This window comes from Piliocolobus tephrosceles, chromosome 5, assembly GCF_002776525.5.
Source record: "Piliocolobus tephrosceles isolate RC106 chromosome 5, ASM277652v3, whole genome shotgun sequence".
Taxonomy (NCBI): Eukaryota; Metazoa; Chordata; class Mammalia; order Primates; family Cercopithecidae; genus Piliocolobus; species Piliocolobus tephrosceles.
This window is the reverse complement of record NC_045438.1, coordinates 62,701,568-62,723,159: the sequence shown is the minus strand read 5'-3', so window position 1 is coordinate 62,723,159 and position 21,592 is coordinate 62,701,568. Positions and strand designations below refer to the sequence as shown.

At 41.1% G+C, this 21,592-nt stretch overlaps 1 protein-coding gene across 9 annotated transcripts in view; it reads right to left on the bottom strand.

Moving 5' to 3' along the window:
* PPIL6 (peptidylprolyl isomerase like 6) overlaps positions 1-21,592 on the bottom strand; it is a 49,305-nt gene that overhangs the window by 18,440 nt on the left and 9,273 nt on the right. For 4 of the 9 annotated variants that reach the window (XM_023206013.2, XM_023206004.2, XM_023206007.2 and 1 more), the window contains 4 exons: positions 20,359-20,547; positions 16,279-16,341; positions 16,031-16,178; positions 8,081-8,137 (listed from right to left, as the gene is read on the bottom strand). In XM_023206013.2, the coding sequence (XP_023061781.1) occupies positions 8,081-8,137; positions 16,031-16,178; positions 16,279-16,341; positions 20,359-20,547 (457 nt within the window). Of the gene's footprint in view, positions 1-3,976; positions 4,572-4,614; positions 4,796-8,080; positions 8,138-16,030; positions 16,179-16,278; positions 16,342-20,358; positions 20,548-21,592 lie in introns of those variants that run through there. The other 5 variants (XM_023206009.3, XM_023206010.3, XM_023206005.3 and 2 more) reach the window with 5 other exon arrangements.

The following is a 21,592-nucleotide window of genomic DNA, read 5'->3' as shown; positions in this document are numbered from 1 at the left end:
TAAGGAGCAGTTTTCCTTTGTATATCAAAAACTTGGAACAGAGGTGAATGTATGCTGGCCACTGTTGCCCCTCCAGGAGTCACTGTCTAGAACCTCACAACACCGAAGAATACCAGAAGTAAGTGAGTAATAGGAGAAATTCTGGCAGGAATTGGCAGTGACAGGACTAGCAGCACCCTGGGGCAGCTTTGCCTACCATGAGTCAACTCTAATGAACTTGACTCAATCTAGAATCCTTAGCCACCAACACAGGTCAGGCATTAAAGGGAATTCAAGAGTTCTTAGGCTCTTTGGCAAATGCAGTTCTCGATAACAGACTAGCATTGGATTATTTACTAGCTGAACATGGTGGAGTCTGTGTAGTTATTAATAAAACCTGCTGAACACATTTTAACAACTCTAGACAAGTTGAGACTAACATTCAAAAGATCTATGAACAAGCTACCTGGTTACACAGATATAACCAGGGCACTGACCCCAACTATAGCTGGTCAACTATCAAGTGCTTTCCCAAGTCTCACCTGGTTTTTACCTCTCGTAGAACCTTGGAAAGTTATCTTTTTGTTTCTAATTTTTGGCCCTTGCTTATGTAACCTCTTAGTAAAAGTTTGTGTTTTCTAGATTACAACAGTTCCAGGTAAAAAACAATGCTGGCACAAGGCTTCCAACCTATCCCATCTACTGACCTGGAGAATTAAAGTGTCCTGCCTGTGGGCCCCTTACATCAGCTATCCAGAGATTTTTTTACTTCTCCAGTGCTAGGCAGGGCCTATCCTATGCCCATGAGCTCAGCAGGAAGCAGTTACAGAAGACTGGCCTTTACCCTTCTGCAGCCCCCTTAAGATTAAGGAGGAGGACCTAATTTCTGAGGGGGAGATGAGGTAGGAGGCAGGACTTGACTCTAGAGGTGGGGCTCAGACAATGGACCAGATTGAGGACTAGCTAAAATAGGGCCAGGGTGAAAGCACCTTTCAATGAGACCGGTCCATCAGTGTGCCATGTCAATTTACTGTTGCCATGGCAGCACCTGGGAGTTACCAGTCTTTTCCATGGCATCTAATGATCCAAAAGTTACTATCCCTTTCCTGCATAAACTGCTCCTTAATCTGCATGCAATTAAAAGTGGGTATAAATGTGACTGTAAAACTGTCCTGAGCTGCTACTGTCTCTCTGCGGGGTAGCCCTGCTCTGCAGGAGCAGTCACAGAGCTGTAACACCACCGGAGCTGTAACACTGCTTGTCCAATAAAGCCGTTTTCTTCCAAAAAGGAATTACCAATGACATTCTTCATGGAAATAGAAAAAACAATCCTAAAATTTACATAGAACCACCAAAGACTCAGAATAGCCAAAGCTATCTTAAGCAAAAAGAACAAAACTGAAGGAATCACATTACCTGACTTCAAATTATACTACAGAGCTATAGTAACCAAAACAGTATGGTACTGGCATAAAAACAGACACACAGACCAACGGAACACAATAGAGAACCCAGAAACAAATTTACACACTCATAGTGAACTCATACCCATTTTCAACAAAGGTGCCAAAGAACATAAGGTGAGGAAAATACTTCAATAAATAATGCTGGGAAAACTGGATATCCATATGCAGAAGAATGAAACTAGACCCCTACCTCTCACCATATACAAAAATTAAATCAAAATGGATTAAAGACTTAAATATAAGCCTTCAAGCTATGAAACTACTACAAGAAAACATTGGGGAAACTCTCTGGACAAATGGGATCATATCAAGTTAAAAAGCTTCTGCACAACAAAGGAAACAATCAACAAAGTGAAGAGATGGCTGGGCATGGTAGCTCACACCTGTAATTCCAGCACTTTGGTAGGCTGAGGCGGGCAGATCACAAGGTCAGGAGTTCAAGACCAGCCAGGCCAACACGGTGAAACCCTGTCTCTACTAAAAATACAAAAATTAGCCAGGCGTGATTGTGTGCGCCTGTAATCCCAACTATTTGGGAGGCTGACGGATGAGAATTGCTTGAACCCAGGTGGCAGAGGTTGCAGTGAGCTGAGATGGCACCACTGCATTTTATCCTGGGTGACAGAGTGAAACTCTGTCTCAAAAAAACAAACAAACACAAAACCCACAGAAAATATTTGTAAACTACCCATCTGACAAGGGATTAATAACCAGAATATATAAGGAGCTCAAACAACTCTATAGAAAAAACCTAATAATCAGATTCCAAAATGGGCAAAAGATTTGAATAGACATTTCTCAAAAGAAAACATACAAATGGCAAACAGGCATATGAAAAGGTGCTCAACACCACTGATCATCAGAGAAACGTAAACCCAAACTACAATGAGATATCATCTCACTCCAGTTAAAATGGCTTTTACCCAAAAGACAGGCAATAACAAATGCTGGCAAGGATGTGGAGGAAACGGGACCCTTGTACATTAACCACTATGGAGAACAGTTTGGAGGTTCCTCAAAAACTAAAAATAGAGCTACCATATGATCCAGCAATCTCACTGCTGGGTATATACCCCAAAAGAAAGGAAATCATTGTATCAAAGAGATATCTGCACTCCTATGTTTGTTGCAGCACTGTTCACAATCACCAAGATTTGGAAACAACCTAAGTGTCCATCAACAGATGAATGGATAAAGAAAATGTGGTACATATACACAATGGAGTACTATTCAGCCATAAAAAAGAATGAGATCATGTCATTTGCAACAACATGGATGGGACTGGAGGTCATTATGCTAAGTGAAATAAGCCAGGCACAGAAAGACAAACATAACATGTTCTCATTTATTTGTGAGATCTAAAAATCAAAACAAATGAAATCATGGAGACAGAGAGTAGAAGGATAGTTACCAGAGACTGGGAAGGGTAGTGGGGGTTAAAGTGGGGTGGTAGGGATGGTTAATAGACACAAAAAATAGTAGAAAAAATGAATAAGGCCTTGTATTTGATAGAAAAACAGGGCAACTACAGTCAATAATAATTATACCTTTTAAAATAAAAGTGTATAATTGGATTGTTTGTAACACACAGGACAACTGCTTGAGGAGATGGATACCCTATTTTACATGATGTGATTATTTTGCATTGCTTGCCTGTATCAAAATATCTCAAGTACCCCATAAAGATATACACCTACTATGTACCCACAAAAATTAAAGCAAACAAAAAAATTCCTCTGCCTACCTTGTACTTCTTTTAGGACATACGTTGTATTTTTATTTCCTCTTGTGTTCCTTGTGGTTTACTCACTTCTGAAATTATTTTTCTTTCATTGCTTTCCTCAGCCCTTCTTTCCTCAGCTCTGTCACATCATGTTTAAGTTTTTCTAATTCTGATTTATGAGTTCTTTCATGTCTTGTGTCATTTTCTTAATGTCTTTTAGCTTTTTTTTTTTTTTTTTTTTCCTGAGACAAGGTCTTACTCTGCTGCCCAGGCTGGAGTGCAGTGGTGCAATCTTGGCTCACTGCAGCCTCTGCCTCCCAGGCTCAAGCGATCTTCCCACCTCAGTCTCCTGAGTAGCTGGGATTACAGGTGTGCGCCACTATGTCCAGCTAATTTTTGTATTTTCTGTAGAGATGGGGTTTGCCATGTTGCCCAGGCTTCTTTTAGCTTATTTTGATATAGACTGTTACAGTTTTGATCTACAGTTGACCCTTAAACAATGTGGGGGTTAGGGACACCAACCCCTCGGAGCAGTCAAAAATCCACATATAACTTTTGACTCCCCAGTAACTTAACTACTAATAGTCTGCAATGGACTAGATGCCTTATCAGTAACATAAACAGTCAATTACATATATTTGGTGTGCTATATGTATTGTATACTGTGTCCTTACAATAAAATAAGCTAAAGAAAATAAGATGTTACAAAGAAAATCATAAGGAAGAGAAAATATATTTACTATTCATTAAGTGGAAGTGGATCATCATAACGGTCTTCATCCTTGTCACACTGAGTAGGCTGAGGAGGAAGAAGAGAAGGAGTTGGTCTTGCTGTCTCAGGGGTGGCAGAGGCAGAGGTGGATGAGGTGGAAGGGGAGGCCGGAAAGGCAGGCACACCAGTGTAACTTTACGGAAATACATTATAATTTCTGTTTGACTTTTTGCTTTTTCATTTCTCTAGTAATGATTCCATACAGTATCAATCCTTCTTCCACTCTTTGCTTTAGTTTCACTGCTCTTATCATAAAAGGGTCTATGTTGTAAAAGAAGTGAAAAGTAGTCTTGAGTAACTAGAACCCTTCCGCTAGATTGTCTAGTGTCAATTTGTTTCCTGACACTGCTTCTTCTATGTCTTCTTCCTCGTGATCTGGCACTGGTTCGGAGGCACTTATCTCCATCAAGTCACCTTTTAATGCCTCTGCTGTGGTATATATTAGGCCTTGAATTTCTCCAAGATCCATATCTTGACAATGTTCACCCCTCATCTTTTTTGCCATACCCACAAATCTCTTTCATGATTTCCTTTATGGGCTCTGTCATAAATCCCATGAAGACAAGCACATATGGGCACAATTTTCTCCAGCAGAAACTTGTTTTGAGCTTGATGGCTTTCATGGCTTTTTCTATAACAACAATGGCATCTTGAATGGTATAATCCTTCCAGACTTTCATGATGTTCTCTCTATTGGGGTTCTCTTCCATAATGTTGACAATCCTTTCCATAGAGTATCATGTGTAATCAGCCTTAAAGGTCCTTATGACCCCCAAACTAGAGGCTGAATTACACACGTTGTGTTTGAGGGTGAGTAGACCACTTTGATGCCTTCAGTGTTGAACTCATGGTGTTCTGGTGGCCAGGGGCATTATCGTTCAATATCAAAAGAACTTTTTAAAAGGTAATCCCTTACTGGCAAGGTATTTCCTAACTTCAGGGAGAAAGTATTGATGGACCCAATCTAGAAAAAGCGTTCTCATTGTACAACGTTTTTGTACAACCAAAAGGCTGGCAGTGGGTGTTTAGGTTAGCAGCTTTATGGTTAGGGGCAGTCTGGATCATAAACCCAACTGCATTGGCACAAAACGGTACAGTTAGCCTATTCCCTCCTGCCTTAAATGCTAGTGCTTACTTCTCTTACTAATAAATGTCTTTTGTGGCTTTTTTTTTTTTTTTTTTTGGAGAAAAGACTTTCTCTCTCTCCTAGGCTGAAGTGCAGTGGCGCGATCTCGGCTCACTGCAACCTTTCCCTCCCGAGTTCAAGCGATTCTCCTGCCTCAGCCTTCCAAGTAGCTGGGATTACAGGCACCTGCCATCACACTCAGCTACGTTTTATATTTTCAGTAGAGACAGGGTTTCACCATATTGGCCAGGCCGGTCTTGAACTCCTGACTTCAGGTGATCCACCCGCCTCAGCCTCTCAAAGTGCTGGGATTTCAGGTGTGAGCCACCACGCCCGGCCTTTTGGTGGCTTTTTTTTTTTTTTTTTCCCCAGAATAGGTCACTTTTGTCTGCCATAAAACTTGTTCAGGTAGATATCCTTTTTCCTCTCATTTTGTTAATGACATCTTGGAATTCATCTTCTGCCTCTTGGTCAGAAGAAGCTCCTTCTCCTGTCATCTGGACATTTTTAAAGCCAAATTTTTTCTAAAATTATCAAACCATCTTTTGCTGGAATTAAATTCTCCAGTTTTAGGTCTTTTACCTTCCTTTTAAGTTGTCATATAATAGCTTTGCTTTTTCTCAAATCATTAATTAGAGTCTATAGTTCTGCCTTTCTTATAGCCATCCTGTGCCCACATAAAAGCTGCATTTTCAATACAAGACAAAAAAGGTGTTTTGCAGGCTAGGCATGGTGGCTCACACTTGTAATCCCAGTGACTCAGGAGGCTAACTCAGGAGAACCACTTGAGCCCAGGAGTTGGAGACTAGCTTGGACAACAGAGCAAGACCTCAACTCTACAAATTTTTTTTTTTTTAATTAGCCAGCATGGTGGCATGCACCTGTAGCCCTAGTTACCTGGGAGGTAGAGGCAGGAAGATCCCTTGAGCCCAGGAGTTTAAGGTTACCATGAGCTATGATCATTCAATTGCACTTTAGCCTGGACGACAAAGTGAGACACTGTCTCTTAAAAAAAAAAAATGGTAAAAGTATTTCACAGAAAAGTGCAAGGTTTTCACACCTGATGGTATAGCTGCAGTGGCAGCTTCTCCAAAAAATGCTCTCATAGATTTACTGAAAACAAACCAAGCTAGGTGATAGTCCAAGTAGGCAGCAGTCCCACCTACTCAGGAGGCTAAGGTAGGAAGACTGCTTGAGCCCAGGAGTTCAAGTCCAGCTTGGGGAACATAGTAAGACCCTGTCTCTATTTTTTTTTTTTTTTAAGAAACAGTAAGTTTCTTTAAGTGGACTCGTACAGTTCAAATCCATGTTGCTCAAGGGTCAACTGTATCCTATGAGCATGTCTTTCTAGGGTACATTCATTATCAGTGCTGATGTTACTCTGCTCCTTATTCTCTTTATTCTTATAATCACCTTGAAACTTCCATTGTTCATTTTAATATAAAATTAGTGTAATAGTGGTCAGAATCAAAATGTACTCATGTGTGTTTAAAAAATGCTGACAAATAGAGCCAAGGAAAGCTATGAACAGAGAACTCTCACACTTGTATGCCTGATAACAAAACAATCACAAAGAACTACAAAAGCCACAACCTTGCATAAAGGCCATTGCAACCTTATGCAGGAAATATTAATACTTCTGCAGGGATACCTGTCCAGTCCAACCTTGGACCCTTGTTACTGATCGCTGTAGCCAAGGATAATCATTTCAAAACAATAATGAAATCTTCCCCAATTTTCCTTTAAAACCCTTTCTCTCCTTTTACCTTCCTGAATATGCACATCGTTTCCTACAGCACACGTATGCCTACTGCAATGCCCTATTCCTGAAGAAACACCATTTTCTTTCAGAGAACCTCTCTTTGTTATACAGGGTGACATTAGTTTTCCTAAATGTCAGAGGATGTATCTTTAGAAAGAAAGTAGATTTTCTAGTTTCAAAAAGCTCCCTCTTGCATGTTGAAAATCTTGCATGTTGAAGCATGTAGCTTTCTTCCTTACATTTCTGGCTCTGTTCCTATTCCCTCTCTGTCATGATTGTCCCTGTATCCCGGATAATTTTGATGCCATTCCCAGCAGTTCCACCTGCATGGGAGACTGTCCTGGAAGAGAGCCTTGTCAGATCAGGTTTGAGAGTGTACGGGGTTACAGTGCTCCTGCCTCTTCCAACCTTCCTGGGGGACCCTTGTACTCACACACTATTGGCTCCTTAGGGGATCCTAAGTACCCTATTCTTGGGAAGCCCTGCCTTCTTCCACACTGTTGGTTTGTTGTTTGTCTTTACTTGTTTGTATTTTGGAATTTAGGTAGATTCCTTGTCACCTACTTTAGTTGTAAATGTTATACAGGATTTTTCTACTGATAGCAATCTTTTCTTTTTCTTTTTTTTTGAGACTGAGTCTCACTCTGTTGCCCAGGCTGGAGTGCAGTGGCACCATCTCAGCTCACTGCAACCTCCGTGTTCCAGGTTCAAGTGATTCTCCTGCCTCAGCCTCCTGAGTAGCTGGGAGGCGTGGGCCATCATGCCTAGATAATTTTTGTATTTTTAGTAGAGACGGAGTTTCACCATATTAGCCAGGCTGATCTTGAACTCCTGACCTCAAAAGATCCTCCCACCTCAGCCTCCCAGAGTGCTGGGATTATAGGCGTGAGTCACCATACCTGGCTACCTGACAGCAGTCTAAATAGAATGATTATCAAGGTACCAGTTCTAAGTATCAGCACGGAAAATTAGAAGTCCTAAAAATATAAATTCCCTTTGACTCTATAATCCTAATTCTGGGATTTATCCTAAAGAAATAATATCATTAGGTAAGTGAAAAAAAAATATGTGCATATGAAGCTGCTCTGGTCAGGCCTTAGGGTGCTTCCCCCCATCTGCTCATTTTTAACTCTTGCTTTTACTGTTAAGTATTGCTCCCAGTGATATCTTATCTGGAATTGTGAAACTGTCCAGTCCTGTTAAGTTTGAATAATCAACTAATATATAACTAACAAAATGTAAAGCTACATACCTTCAAATGTTGGTCCATAAATCGACTCTCCATTATCTCCTTTTCCATACACTATATCTGAGAAATAGCAATAAATAAACATTAGAATTTTGAGATGAAAAGATTTAGGATGCAGTAATGACAGGGAAAAAATGTTGCTTTAAATGACGATTCCAAGGCTGAGGTGGGATGATCACTGGAACCCAGGAGTTTGAGACCAGCCTGAGCAACATAATGAGACTCCATCTCCATAAAAAAAAAAAAAGGAATCAGCCAGGTATGGTAGCTCATGCCTACAATCCCAGCACTTTGGGAAGCCGAGGTAGGCAGATCACCTGAGGCCAGGAGTTCGAAACCAGCCTGGCCAACACAGTGAAACCCTGTCTCTACTAAAAATACAAAAATTAGCTGGGTATGGTGGCATGTGCCTGTAATCCCAGCTACTAGGGAGGCTGATGCAGGAGAACTGCTTGAACTCAGGAGACGGAGGTTGCAGTGAGCCGAGATTGCGCCGTTGCACTCCAGCATGAGCAACAAGAGTGAAACTCCATCCCAAAAAAAAAAAAAAAGAAAGAATACAATATGATTCCACTTATACCAATGAATAAAGTTACCTAATTGTTCAATATCCATACTATGAAAAATTACTATAATAATTTCACTTGTATTTTGTAAGCACTTTTACATTCATAATGCAAACTTTTGAAAGAATGAAGCATTAAATTATAATTGTGGCCACAATTTTTCAAAAGTATGTTCACATAAATTCTGCTTACTTCATAAATTATTCCACAGTCCATCGTGCTTTTCTGAAATTAAGATTAAACTAAGAGGCTAAAACAGGAAAAGTAAGTTATTTTTAGAATATGTATAAAAAATAGAGCTGGGCGCGGTGACTCACACCTATAATCCCAGCACTTTGGGAGGCCGAAGCAGGCAAATCACTTGAGGTCAGGAGTTTGAGACCAGTCTGGCCAACATGGTGAAACCTGTCTCTACCAAAAATATAAAAATTAGCTGGGTGTGGTGGCTGGTGCCTGTAATCCCAGCTACTCGGGAGGCTGAGGCAGGAGAATCGCTTAAACCCAGGAGGTGGAGCTTGCAGTGAGCCAAGATCGTGCCACTGCACTCCAGCTTGGGTGACAGAGCGAGACTCCATCTCAAAAAAAAGAAAAGAAAAAAAAAGAATATGAATAAAAAATACGTGCTGCAAACAGAATTCATGTTCAAAATTTCATATCCTGTAGTGATAACTCGTTTATTTACCTAGTGTATTGGAAATAAAGTTTCCTGTAATGTAACAAGGTTTTTTTCAGGTGTTCACACGCTATGCGTATTTTGGTTTAGGCAATGCTCCCACTATAAAAAGACTCCATGAACAAGTTATTTTTTATCTATCCACAGCTAAAAGAGGAGCAAAGCTAACTCTAGTGAAAAGAATGGGCTCTGAGGTCTGTCCTCTCTCCCCCATCCTCCCCATCAATATCTCTCTACAAACTTCAGCTCTACTCCGCTCCCCCCTTTAATACAGTGCTCAATAAATGTTTATTGAAGGACTATGCTTTTTAGAGTCAGTATGAGCAATTTACCTATAATAAAAGTGTGTGTGCTATTTTTCAAAGAAAACTGATGCAACATCAAGCATGTAAAGAGAATTTATCCCAGAAAGGCCATGCAGCATTTAAATTATACTATTTCGGAAGCTGGCTCAGAAGTTAATTGATAAGCCTTAAGTCTCCAACCCGACTCACCTAACACTCAGCCACAGTTCACTACACAGCCGCAGGCAACTCTCGAAAGGAAGTTGTCATGGCTGAAGGCTAAATCTGGAAATGGGGAATTTGAGGGTCCCCCCCCATCAATTCCTTCAGATCCTAGGGGTTGGTTCTCTCAGGGAACTCCGCCCGGGTGGTCTTCTCCCCTGCCAACTTACCTACCCATCTGTCACATTCCCTTACCCCCTCCCTCCCACACTCACCAACATTACTCTTGTCCTCTGCTTCAGATCTCCTAGGTGAATATTTTATATTGACACCATTTCAATCCGTATTTACTATTCTTTTTTTGTGGCCACAGTCCACCCTCTTGAATTCAGCCCTGTATATCTGATATTATTGCTATACTTCTGACAACAAATTCAGAGTCCCAAATACTGGTTTAAGCAAATTTTAAAGTCAGATGATTTTGATGAAAATGTTGATGTCGGTTACTTTTTCCAAGCCTGTTTGCTTATCTGCATAAACAGGGATAATGGTAACTGCCTTATAGGTAGCTCTGAGGATGAAATGAAATAACACAGGTAGAGCACTCCGGCAGTGCCTGGCAGAGTGTCATGCCCGTGCAGCATCACATGCTTCTAGAATGCCCCCTCTCATTATCATCATCTTCATCATTCTGCTCAATATGATGATGATGATAATAAAATGCATTAAATTTATCTCAAAAGATCCTTCTGAACTCACACTGAAGAAATGTCTTATGAATAGAGGAAATGTGGTAAGGGCCTTTGGTGTTCTAGTTCTATTTGATCATATAAAACAACTCATTCTGGAGAAGAGCTCTGAATGTACAGAATGTGGCCAGGTACGGTGGCTCATGCCTGTAACCCCAGCACTTTGGGAGGCCGAGGTGGGAGGGTTGCTTGAGGCCAGGAGTTCAAGACCAGCCTGGGCAATATAGTGAGACCCTGTCTCTACAAAAAAATTTTTTTTTTGAGACAGAGTCTTGATCTGTTGCCCAGGCTGGAGTGCAATGGCACCATCTCGGCTCACTGCAACCTCTGCCACTCGGGTTCAACCGATTCTCCTGCCTCAGCCTCCTGAGCAGCTGGGACTACAGGCACGTGCCACCACAACCAGCTAATGTTTGTATTTTTAGTAGAGACGGGGTTTCACCATATTGGCCAGGCTGGTCTCAAACTCCTGACCTCATAATCCACCTGCCTTGGCCTTCCAAAGTGCTGGGATTACAAGTGTAAGCCACCGTGCTCGGCCTACAAAAATTTTTAAAAATTAGCTGGTCATGGCAGCATGTGCCGGTAATCCCTGCTACTTGAGAGGCTGAAGTGGGAGGAGTTCAAGGCTGCAGTGAGACCTATGATCATGCCATTGCATTCCAGCCTGGGTGACAGGCTAAGACCCATGCCTATATTCCCAACACTTTGGTGGGGCTGAGGCAAGAGGATTGAGTCTCTGAGTCCAGGAGTTCAGGACCAGCCTGGGCAACACAGAGAGACCCTGTCTTTACAAAAATTTTTTAAAAATTTGCCAGGCATGGTAATGTGTGCCTGTAATTCCAGCTACTTGGGAGGCTGAGGTGGGAAGATCACTTGAGTCCGGGAGGTTGAGGCTGCAGTTAGCTGTGATTGTGCCACTGCACTCAGCCTGAGCAACAGAACAAGACCCTGTCTCAAAAAAAAGAATGCGGGAATGACTTCATTTCTCTCGAATCCATTCAAAGTCACATAATAATACATAATGGAGGTGGACCTTATAAATATAAAAATGCATACCTGATTAGAACCCTAGTAGTTAGAAAAACACAGAAAAGTTCATTTAGACAATTAATTTAAAAGTTGTGTGAAAACTCCTACTGGAAAGAAATCCTATAAATGTAAGTCAAATGGAAAGCCTGAAGCATATTAATTATTTTGTAATGCTCCAGAAAATTCACAACATGAATGAAATGTTTTATGAGTTATAAACATATTGTGCTTATCAAAGCAGTTCATTCTTTTGTTTTTATTTGTTTTTACTACTTTCATTCATATCTCTTTACTTTCAGCCAACTCACACCATAGCAACGCTCATTCTTAAAGAGAGTCTCTGGACTATGGATTTCCACTTTTTTTTACAAGGGAAAACTGAGGTAAGAATTTGGTATGTTCTCTTTAAGCAATAATATATGAGTTCAGCTGGGCATGGTGGCTCATGCCTGTAATCCCAGCACTTTGGGAGGCCGAGGTGGGCAGATCACTTGAGGTTGGGAGTTCAAGACCAGTCTGGCCAAAATGGTGAAACCCCATCTCTACTAAAAATACAAAAAGTTAGCTGGGCATGGTGGAGCGTACCTGTATCCCAGCTACTTGGGAGGCTGAGGTAGGAGGATCACTTGAACCCCAGAGGTGGAGGTTGCAGTGAGCTGAGATGGTGCCATGTAATCCAGCCTGGATGATGAAGCGAGACTCCGTCTCAACATAATAATAATAATAATATAATATATGAGTTCAATAGGTACTTTTTTTTTTTTCTAAAGCCAGTTAATAAAATTTTCCTCTATCCATTTTAAAGTGTGTTGGATGTATGGGTGAAATGAAATGTATTTCTAATATATAGGTAGGTTTAATTGTTAATAGTTGGGTAATTGTTCTGTGACTAATGGGCTATTGAAAAATGAATCTTTGTTAAATGTTTGAATTTTCTTACTGGAATTATTTGGTGGGTTCTGGATATCCTCGCCCATTATATACATAAATCTTTTAGTCTTATGTAAAACATGATCATTTTTGTGTAAAAGAGTTTGTTTCATTTTCTTTGATTAACAAAGAGTTGGTGTCAATTTTTTTTTTTTTTTTTTTGAGATGGAGTCTCGCTCTGTCACCCAGGCTGCAGTACAGTGGTGCAATCTCGGCTCACTGCAAGCTCCGCCTCCCAGGTTCACGCCATTCTCCTGCCTCAGTCTCCTAAGTAGCTGGGAACTACAGGCGCCCGCCACCACGCCCAGCTGATTTTTTGTATTTTTAGTAGATACAGGTTTCACCATGTTAGCCAGGATGGTCTCGATCTCCTGACCTCGTGATCCCCCCGCCTCGGCCTCCCAAAGTGCTCCCAAATTACAGATGCGAGCCACCACGCCCGGCCGACTTTTTAAAACCCTTCTGAAGGAAGTAGGCCTCCAGGGAGCCCAAGGGAGAATCCAACCAAAGCGATAGAACGACTTGCTGTCTTAACTTTGGACTTTCAAAATGCAGAGAATGTATGTTTTCCGTTTAACCATCTATTTTCCTTCTTTCTCTGTCTTTCTTCCTTCTTTTCTTTCTGCAAGTATTTATTAAGCACCTACTATATCTCAAACACTGTTGTGGTACCTGGGATACCATAGTGAATAAAATAGATAAAAATTTCTGCCCCCATGGAATTTAGAGGAACAGACAATAAACAAATGAACTAAGAAACATATGGTAGTATGTCTAATGATGAAAAGTGCTAGGAAGAAAGATAAAGCAAGGTAAGGAGCAGGAGGGTGGAAGGAGGAGTGAGCAGAGTGTGTGGAGAGAAAGACGGCAGTTTCATATAGGGTGGGCCAGTAAGGCCTTGCTGAGATAAACTCTGGGCAATAATCAGAAACAACAGATACCTGCAGGAACAGGTTGGGTGGTGTGTGCCCCAGGCAAAATAAATGAGGCCTCAGGGCCCATGCATGCTTGATGTGCTTAGGAGGCAGCCAGAGCCCGTGTGTGCAAAAGAGTGTATAAGACGTCAGAAGATAAGTTGTGGGGAGAAGGGGCAGGCAGTGTCCACTGGGTAGAGCCTGTTAGTCCCAAAGGGCAAGCAACAGTGCCTGGAGGCATCCTAAGGCACAGCACAAAACCACATTTAGCTCCTGCCCTCCAACATTCTACATAGTCCCGTGGTATCAAAGGCATGTGAACTAGAGCAACTTCATCTTGAATAGGAGCTGGGTAAAATGAGGCTGAGACCTACTGAGCTGCATTCCCAGAAGGTTACTGCATTCTGAGTCACAGGATTAGATAGGAGGTCAGCACAAGATACAGGTCATAAAGACCTTGCTGATAAAACAGGGTGCAGTAAAGAAGCCAGCTAAAACCCACCAAAACCAAGATGGCGATGAGAATGACCTCTGGTCGTCCTCACTGCTATACTCCCATTAGTGCCATGATAGTTTAAAAATGCCATGGCAACGTCAGAAAGTTACCCTATATGGTCTCAAAAAGGGAAGCATGAATAATCCACCTTTAGCATATAATCAAGAAATAGCCACAAAAATGGGCAACCAGCAGACCTTGGGGGCTGCTGTGCCTTCAGAGTAGCCATTCTTCTGTTCCTTTACTTTCCTAATAAACTTACTTACACTTTACTCAACAAACTTGCCCTGAATTCTTTCTTGTGAGAGATTCAAGAACCCTCTCTTGGGGTCTGGATCGTGGAAACTGGACATCTGTAGGAAGAGAGGATGTTTCCAGAGCTTGGCACTTTCAACACAACAGGTCATTGAATCCTCACCACATCCTGTGATATTCTTATCATTATCCCCATTTTATGATTAACCAACTGATTCAGAGAGGTTCAGTGGCTTGTCCAAGATGGTATAACTTACATGAATCAGAGCTTGGCTTTGAATCTAGCAATCCCACTTTTTCCCAAGCCGTCCTTAACATTGCTGCCTCACTGTTTGAAAACATGACCCAAGACCTGGGCACTTTACTATTTGGAAATTTTACTTTAAATAAATAAAAACACAAACAAATAATACGATCTACTTTTCCCAGATCTTGCAAGGGTGGTGGGAGCTAAGCAAAAACAAAAATAAAATGAAAACAAAAGAATGCAGCATCTGAGGCTGGGTGTGGTGGCTCACGCCTGTAATCTCAGCACTTTGGGAGGCTGAGGCAGGCGGATCACCTGAGGTCAGGAGTTCAAGACCAGCCTGACCAACACGGCAAAACCTGTCTCTACTAAAAAAATATAAAAATTAGCCGAGTGCTGGGGTGGTCCCCTGTAATCCGGCTACTCGGGGGGCTGAGGCAGGGAGAACTACTTGAACCCAGGAGGTGGAGCTTGAAGTGAGCCGAGATCGTGCCACTGCACTACAGCCTGGGCGACAGAGTGAGACTCTGTCTCAAAAAAAAAAAAAAAGAACACAGCATCTGAAAGCCTAGCACATGAGAGTCAACACTGAACTCTGTGTCAGGAGCCCCTAATATTAACAGGCCCCCTTGAGAAATGTTTTATACTAACCAAAAATGGAAAACCATCTAAATGTTCACCAATGGGAAATTAATTAAACTGGTATAGCAATATGATTAAAAAAAAAAAAAAAAAAAACTAGGCAGACGCTAAACGTTTTGTATGTTTATGTTCATTGGCATGGTTAGATCGATACCACATATTCAGTGGAAAGACACAAAATGGAAAAACACTTGAAAGTGAGGTTAGATAACAATACTTGCCGTATGATCTCATTGTGGAGAAACCAAAGGGAAAATAACTTGCTTTAACATGCAGGATGCTCAGAATATATCTATATTTTTCTCCTCATCAGCATCAGGATGTTTCAGATCATACAAAAAATGGTCAACACCAATTTAAGCTTCTCAATATGTCATCAAGTTCAAGCAAATCTCCTTTGACACTAAGCCAATTATTTGTAAATTGCTGCCTGGTTGCTCCCTATGGAATATCCCCCAAAAGGCACCCAAAATTTAATTCCATGCTTTTAATCAGACATCTAGTCTATGTAAAACAAAGGACTGACCTGAAAAGAAAGCGAACATAGAAACCAAACTCCTTTAGACATTACTTTTTACGTGTAATAATGTAACATGTTTGGTGAGAAATAAGTTGTTTTCCATTTATTATATTTTCAAATTCCCACTCTTAGTATACTTATTAAAACCACTGTACTTCTAGGTACTATGTATTTAGGTAAGCATTTAAAATTGGTGAAAATAAAATTGGTAAAATAAAATGTCACCCTACTCTCCTATGTCATTTTTGAATTTGGAATATTCCTGGTAACGTAAATGAGATTTACGTATTTTAATAATTAGAGTGTTTTTTAAAGAATACAAATATCTTACTTCATTATTTGGCTATATAAAGCATAATTGTTCTTTAAATATGTCTAATTTTAAGTATATCTAATTCTACATACATTTCATAAAGATAAACGAAAGTTTGGACCTTCTCATTTGATATTGCAATTAAGTTGTATTTAACATTTTAAACTTACCCCCTCCTTGTATCCAGCCATTCCGTACTATTCGATGAAAAATGGAATCTTTGTAATGTAGTCTTATGCCACGTTGAGAAAACCCTGCTTTTCCTGTGCACAAGACCTGAAAATTTTTACATGTTTTGGGACATACATCACAGTATAGCTACAAAATAAAGACGAAAGGTTTCAAAGGTTAAATATTTAACACTCTAACAGTTATAGATCCTACCCCCACAAACTTATTTAAAAAAAAAAAGTCTTACCTCAAAAATCAATCTTCCAATTGGAGAAGAATCAATACAAATGTCCAAAAACACAAAATCATGCTGTGAAGATTAAGGAGAAACATATAATGCAGGTCAAAGTCTCATAAGAAAGCTTTTAGAAATGACCAAAAATATAGCAGATGCAATATTTTTAGTGATAAGATTTCAATAACATTACCAATGGATAATATTACAGTAAAATTAAGTGAATGACTTGTATTAGTTTATTTCACTTTATTGAGTTTTTACAACCCACTTTACACATTTTAATTTTTACTATTGTATTTATTTATTTATTTTTGAGACAGGGTCTGGCTCTGCCCCCAGGCTGGGGTGCAGTGGCACCATCTCGGCTCATTGCAGCCTCAACCTCCTGGGCTTAAGTGATCCTCCCACCTCAACCTCCCAAGTAGCTGGAACTACACACATGCACTACTACCAGGCCTAGCTAATTTTTGTATTTTTGGTTGAGATGGGGTTTCACCACGTTGCCCAGGCTGGTCTCGAACTCCTGAGCTCAAGGGATCACCTACCTTGGCCTCCTAAAGTGCTGGAATTACAGGCATGAGCCACCGCCACACCTACCCAACATTACACATTTTTAAAACCGTTCAGTAGTGAAAGTTCTGGAAAACATTAACCTATCTCATAGGAGTGAAACACATGGCCAAGTTATCTACCACATTACAGCTAGGTGTAGAAATAGCCACACCTAGTGTGGGGAAGAAAACAGCCCAGGGATTCTTCTCTACTTCTCTTCTTTCCTGAATATTTTTGGGAAGGATCCATCATGAACACCATGGATTTGGTTACTGTGCATCCTGGATTTTCAGAGACAGCACAGATTAGCTAACCAGAGTCAGGCCACATCTGTTCTGAGTGGGAAAATCAGATCCCTACATCCATAGCAGGTGTAGCCCCAGAGATAGGGAAGAGAAGGATGCTGGGCTTTCAAGTTACATACAGTAATACCCTCACGTGCACAGACGCCCCCAGCTTGTCTTCACTTGATATCCTTTCTGGTAGAGAAAAACATTTGTGAGACCTTGTCTAGCCCTATAAAGAGGGATTCAAAATGAAAATGCTAGTTTCAATACAATAGCATTAATTTAGGGGCCAAAGCACATTTAATAGAGTACATTTCAAATCTTGGGCACCATTCTCCTACATTAAAATGCCACCTTGGCTCATGCTTGTAATCCCAGCACTTTAGGAGGCCAAGGTAGGTGGCTCGCTTGAGCCCAGGAGTTTGAAATCAGCCTGGGCAACATGGGGAGACCCTGTCTTTACAAAAAAATTAAGAAATTAGCTGGGCATGGTGGCATGTGTCTGTAGTCCCAGCTACTTGGGAGGCTAAGGCAATAGGATCACCTGAGCCCAGGGAGGTTGAGGCTGCAGTGAGCTATGATCGTGCCACTGCACTCCAGCCTGGGCGACAGAGTGAGACCCTATCAAAAAAAAAAAAAAAAAAAAAAAAGGCCACCTTATTGAGCAAGGTGCATAACTTGTCCTGTCCTCTTAAGAATTTAGGAAACAAATGAAATTAAATATATCATATTTTTATGTCACTCTAACTTTTCTTTTAATGAAAACACTGAAATAATATTGTGCTATCTGGCATCTAGCAACGAAATGTTCCATCCATACTAATTAGAATTAATTTGTGCCTCTCAGCTTCTGTACTACAAGTTTTTAAGTATAAAATAGAACAGTGTAACTAAAGAATAGGAGGCATAATATATTAAACTTCAGAGGCTCAGGAGGATAAAGAGGATATATTGGAAATCGTGGTTGATTTAGGAAATGGACTTACAGTCCATTCAGACACCACTAAACTTCCCCATGCATCAAGATATTATCTTTATGAGGTAGTCCAGAATAGATAATTCTGAAAACGCCAATAAAAGAGTTCAAATGAATGCAACACAAGGTAATGTCCCAGTCACCTAGCAGCCAAACAGGCAAGCATATTTATCTACCACACGGTTCTAACTGGAAGTCAACAAATCCCTGGGCTTTATTCAGCAAGAAAAGTCCACTCTCTATGTGAAAAAATCTAAGGATTGTCTCTTGAATTCTTCATGACTATCCTTTATCCTCACTGCCACGAATTATTTCTGGCTTTCATTATGTCTAACCCATGCTGCTATCCAATCCCCTGCTCCCAAGCTCTCCCCTACTCCAGCCTGCATCTGCACAGACCTAAACATTTCTCCAGAAAAGCAAAGAGGATTACGTCATACTCTTTATGGAAAGTTCTGTTTCCATAAAGTTCTGTTTCCTTCTGGATAAAATCTAACTCCTTCGTTCAGATGGACAATAAATCATAATCCAGCCTCAAATTTTCTTTAGGATCTATTGGATTTTTTTTCCTAATTAAAATCTGAGTACCCTTCCTATCTGGGGAACTCCTCACAGGGTCCCACCACCTTCACTAGACCCTAAAGGGGCCAGATTCTCCCTCTCCCCATGCTGAGAGCACCAGGGTTTGGGAATATGACCTAGGCTTGCCAGCTAGGTGCTCCTGCCTGGGCTTAGGTCTCCAGGGAGTGATGAAAAGACACTGAAGCATCGAACAGTTAATCTCGTTGAAGGTGGCGGTGTGAACAAAACCCAGCAGTGCCATGACAGTTCCCTGGCAGCACATCCCTGCAGTGTGACTCTGGCCATGTCTTTCTGCTGCCAGGCCTTGTTGGTTCCCACCTGTTTTCCAAAGCTGTTGTCCAGCTTTCCTGTCAGTTGTGAGATAATAGCATCCTTTCAATACACACCTTTTCACCTTCAATCAATCAGAGGAGCCTGGTAATGCTGGCACCAAGAATCTTGACTGAAACTCATCTTCCCAGCTTCATTGCCCACAAATTCTGGCCTCCTTGCTGTCCCCCTGCCATTCCTAGGGCATGTACTGCTAGACTCCTGACCCTTTGGGAATTAACTGTTTGAACATTAAATGCCTCCCCACACCCCAGAGTTTTCAGTATTTTCAAAGTGCACTGTTGATTCAATCAAACATGCACTGAGCACCTATTATGTTTCAAGCCTGTTTGAGCAGTGTTCAACAAGGATGAATGAGACAAGGCCTTTGCCTTTGCACAGTTCCGATCTTAGCACTGGCTCACTGTGGGCACAGGCCGCCATGGGCATGAAATGATTTTCTGCACAATGCAGTTGTTGCTACCAGAAGGTTTCTGAGCAGAATTGCAAAGTCCCTCCACCCCTATTGCCATCACTTCCTGATAGCTATCTCTCACCCCTGGACCTCAAGCTTCATGACTATCCTCTGCCACTGGAAGCCTCCCCACTGGCACAGCCTGTCTGGGCTTGCTCTTGCCGACTATGTGTTCATGCTTTTTTTTTTTTTTTTTTTTTTGAGATGGAGTCTTGCTCTGCACCAGGCTGGAGTGCAGTGGTGCGATCTTGGCTCACTGCAACCTCCACCTCCCAGGTTTAAGCGATTCTTTTGCCTCAGCCTCCCAAGTAGCTGGGATTACAAGCACACACCACCACGCCCAGCTAATTTTTGTATTTTTAGTAGAGACAGCGTTTCACCATGTTGGCCAGGATGGTCTTGATCTCTTGACCTTGTGATCCGCCTGCCTCGGCCTCCCAAAGTGCTGGGATTACAGGCGTGAGACACCGCGCCCAGCCTGTGTTCATGCTTTAAAATGTCACCTTTCTTCAATCAACTTTCCATTGTCTTAGCTCAGTAGCTCTTGCCTAGATGTTGGACAGTCTTAATTTAAATATTTCACACTCAAGATAAATGGATGATAGGTTTTACCTTCTCTGAGGGGGTGGTCTTTGCATTTTAAAATAGATTATTCATGCACATAAATCTCTAATGGGAAGTAGAAATGTCTGCACAGGGATGATTTCCCTGTGCAGCCCATGTGCTATGAGGCACACTTGCTTTACATACCACCATATTATAATCTTTTGCAAATGGAAATGGAACTAGGCTTTAAACTTAGTCTCCTACTTTTTTACAATCTCTGTTATGATATCAATGATTAATGCTGAATCAATATAAAGGGTCAAAGATTCCATGACTTTTCTTTAAAAATTAGTATAACTTGCCTTGGTGTCTCTTAAGAATTTCGTGGAAAAATCCTCAGTGAGTGCATCATAAAGTGCAGAGGGTTTGATGTCAACTATATCCCACACCTCGTGGGCCCATTTCTGCAGCTCCAATGCATCACCCAGGAACTGACCATTAACAAAAGACATCACAGAGGAAGAATATTCCCAGGTTTCATTTTTGAGTTCCTGTAAGGGAAAAGAACAAAAAACAAAAAAAAAAAAAAAAAAAAGTAAGAAGTGGGGGAAACTTGCTAAATCCATAAGACAGAGCTTGGGATCAACTCTAGGTCTGAATTTGTCAACTCTAATATTGAATCTTTTAAAAATAATTTTTAAACATTTTTATCATCCTTTACAATTTTGCTCTCAGAAATAATTTCAGAACATTTTTAAGAATCTGACATCACTAAAAGCAAAGAATGATCTAAAAAGTAATCACAAAAATGTTACAAATGAAAAAAAAAATTTATCTAAGGAATGTGAGCCCCTTTAAATGATCATGCCCAGAAAGGCATTCAAAATATAATAGCAGTCATTTCTCACTCCCCTTGGAGCTAACTACCTCTACTTACTATGTGGGCTCTAGGCTGACACCAAACAGCCATAAAAAGCCATCCACCCTATAGTTCAACAACATACAGCCAATTGCTAACCACTGTTATTTCTGAAAATCAATGACAATTCCTGACCAACAGCTTTTGTAATCACCCCCTCTTCTGATTCATTCTTTTTTCTTTAAACACTTGAGCCTCTATTTTGTTCTCTGGAGCACTTCCCAAGGCAACTTGGAAACGTGTCCTGGGCTGCAGTCCTCAACCTTGGCCCAGATAAATACTCTATATTAATTTTGTTTCAGCTTCTTCCTTTTAGGTTGACACATTAATAGAAAGATAAATGGTAATCTGGTAATAAAAATCATCGTGAGCCTGGCATACTTGTTATATTAACTTGCAAACAAAATTCAGTCTCTAGGCCGGGCGCGGTGGCTCAAGCCTGTAATCCCAGCACTTTGGGAGGCCGAGACGGGTGGATCACAAGGTCAGGAGATCGAGACCATCCTGGCTAACACGGTGAAACCCTGTCTCTACTAAAAACTACAAAAAACTAGCCAGGCGAGGTGGCGGCGCCTGTAGTCCCAGCTACCTGGGTGGCTGAGGCAGGAGAATGGCATGAACCCGGGAGGCAGAGCTTGCAGTGAGCTGAGATCCGGCCACAGCACTCCAGCCTGGGT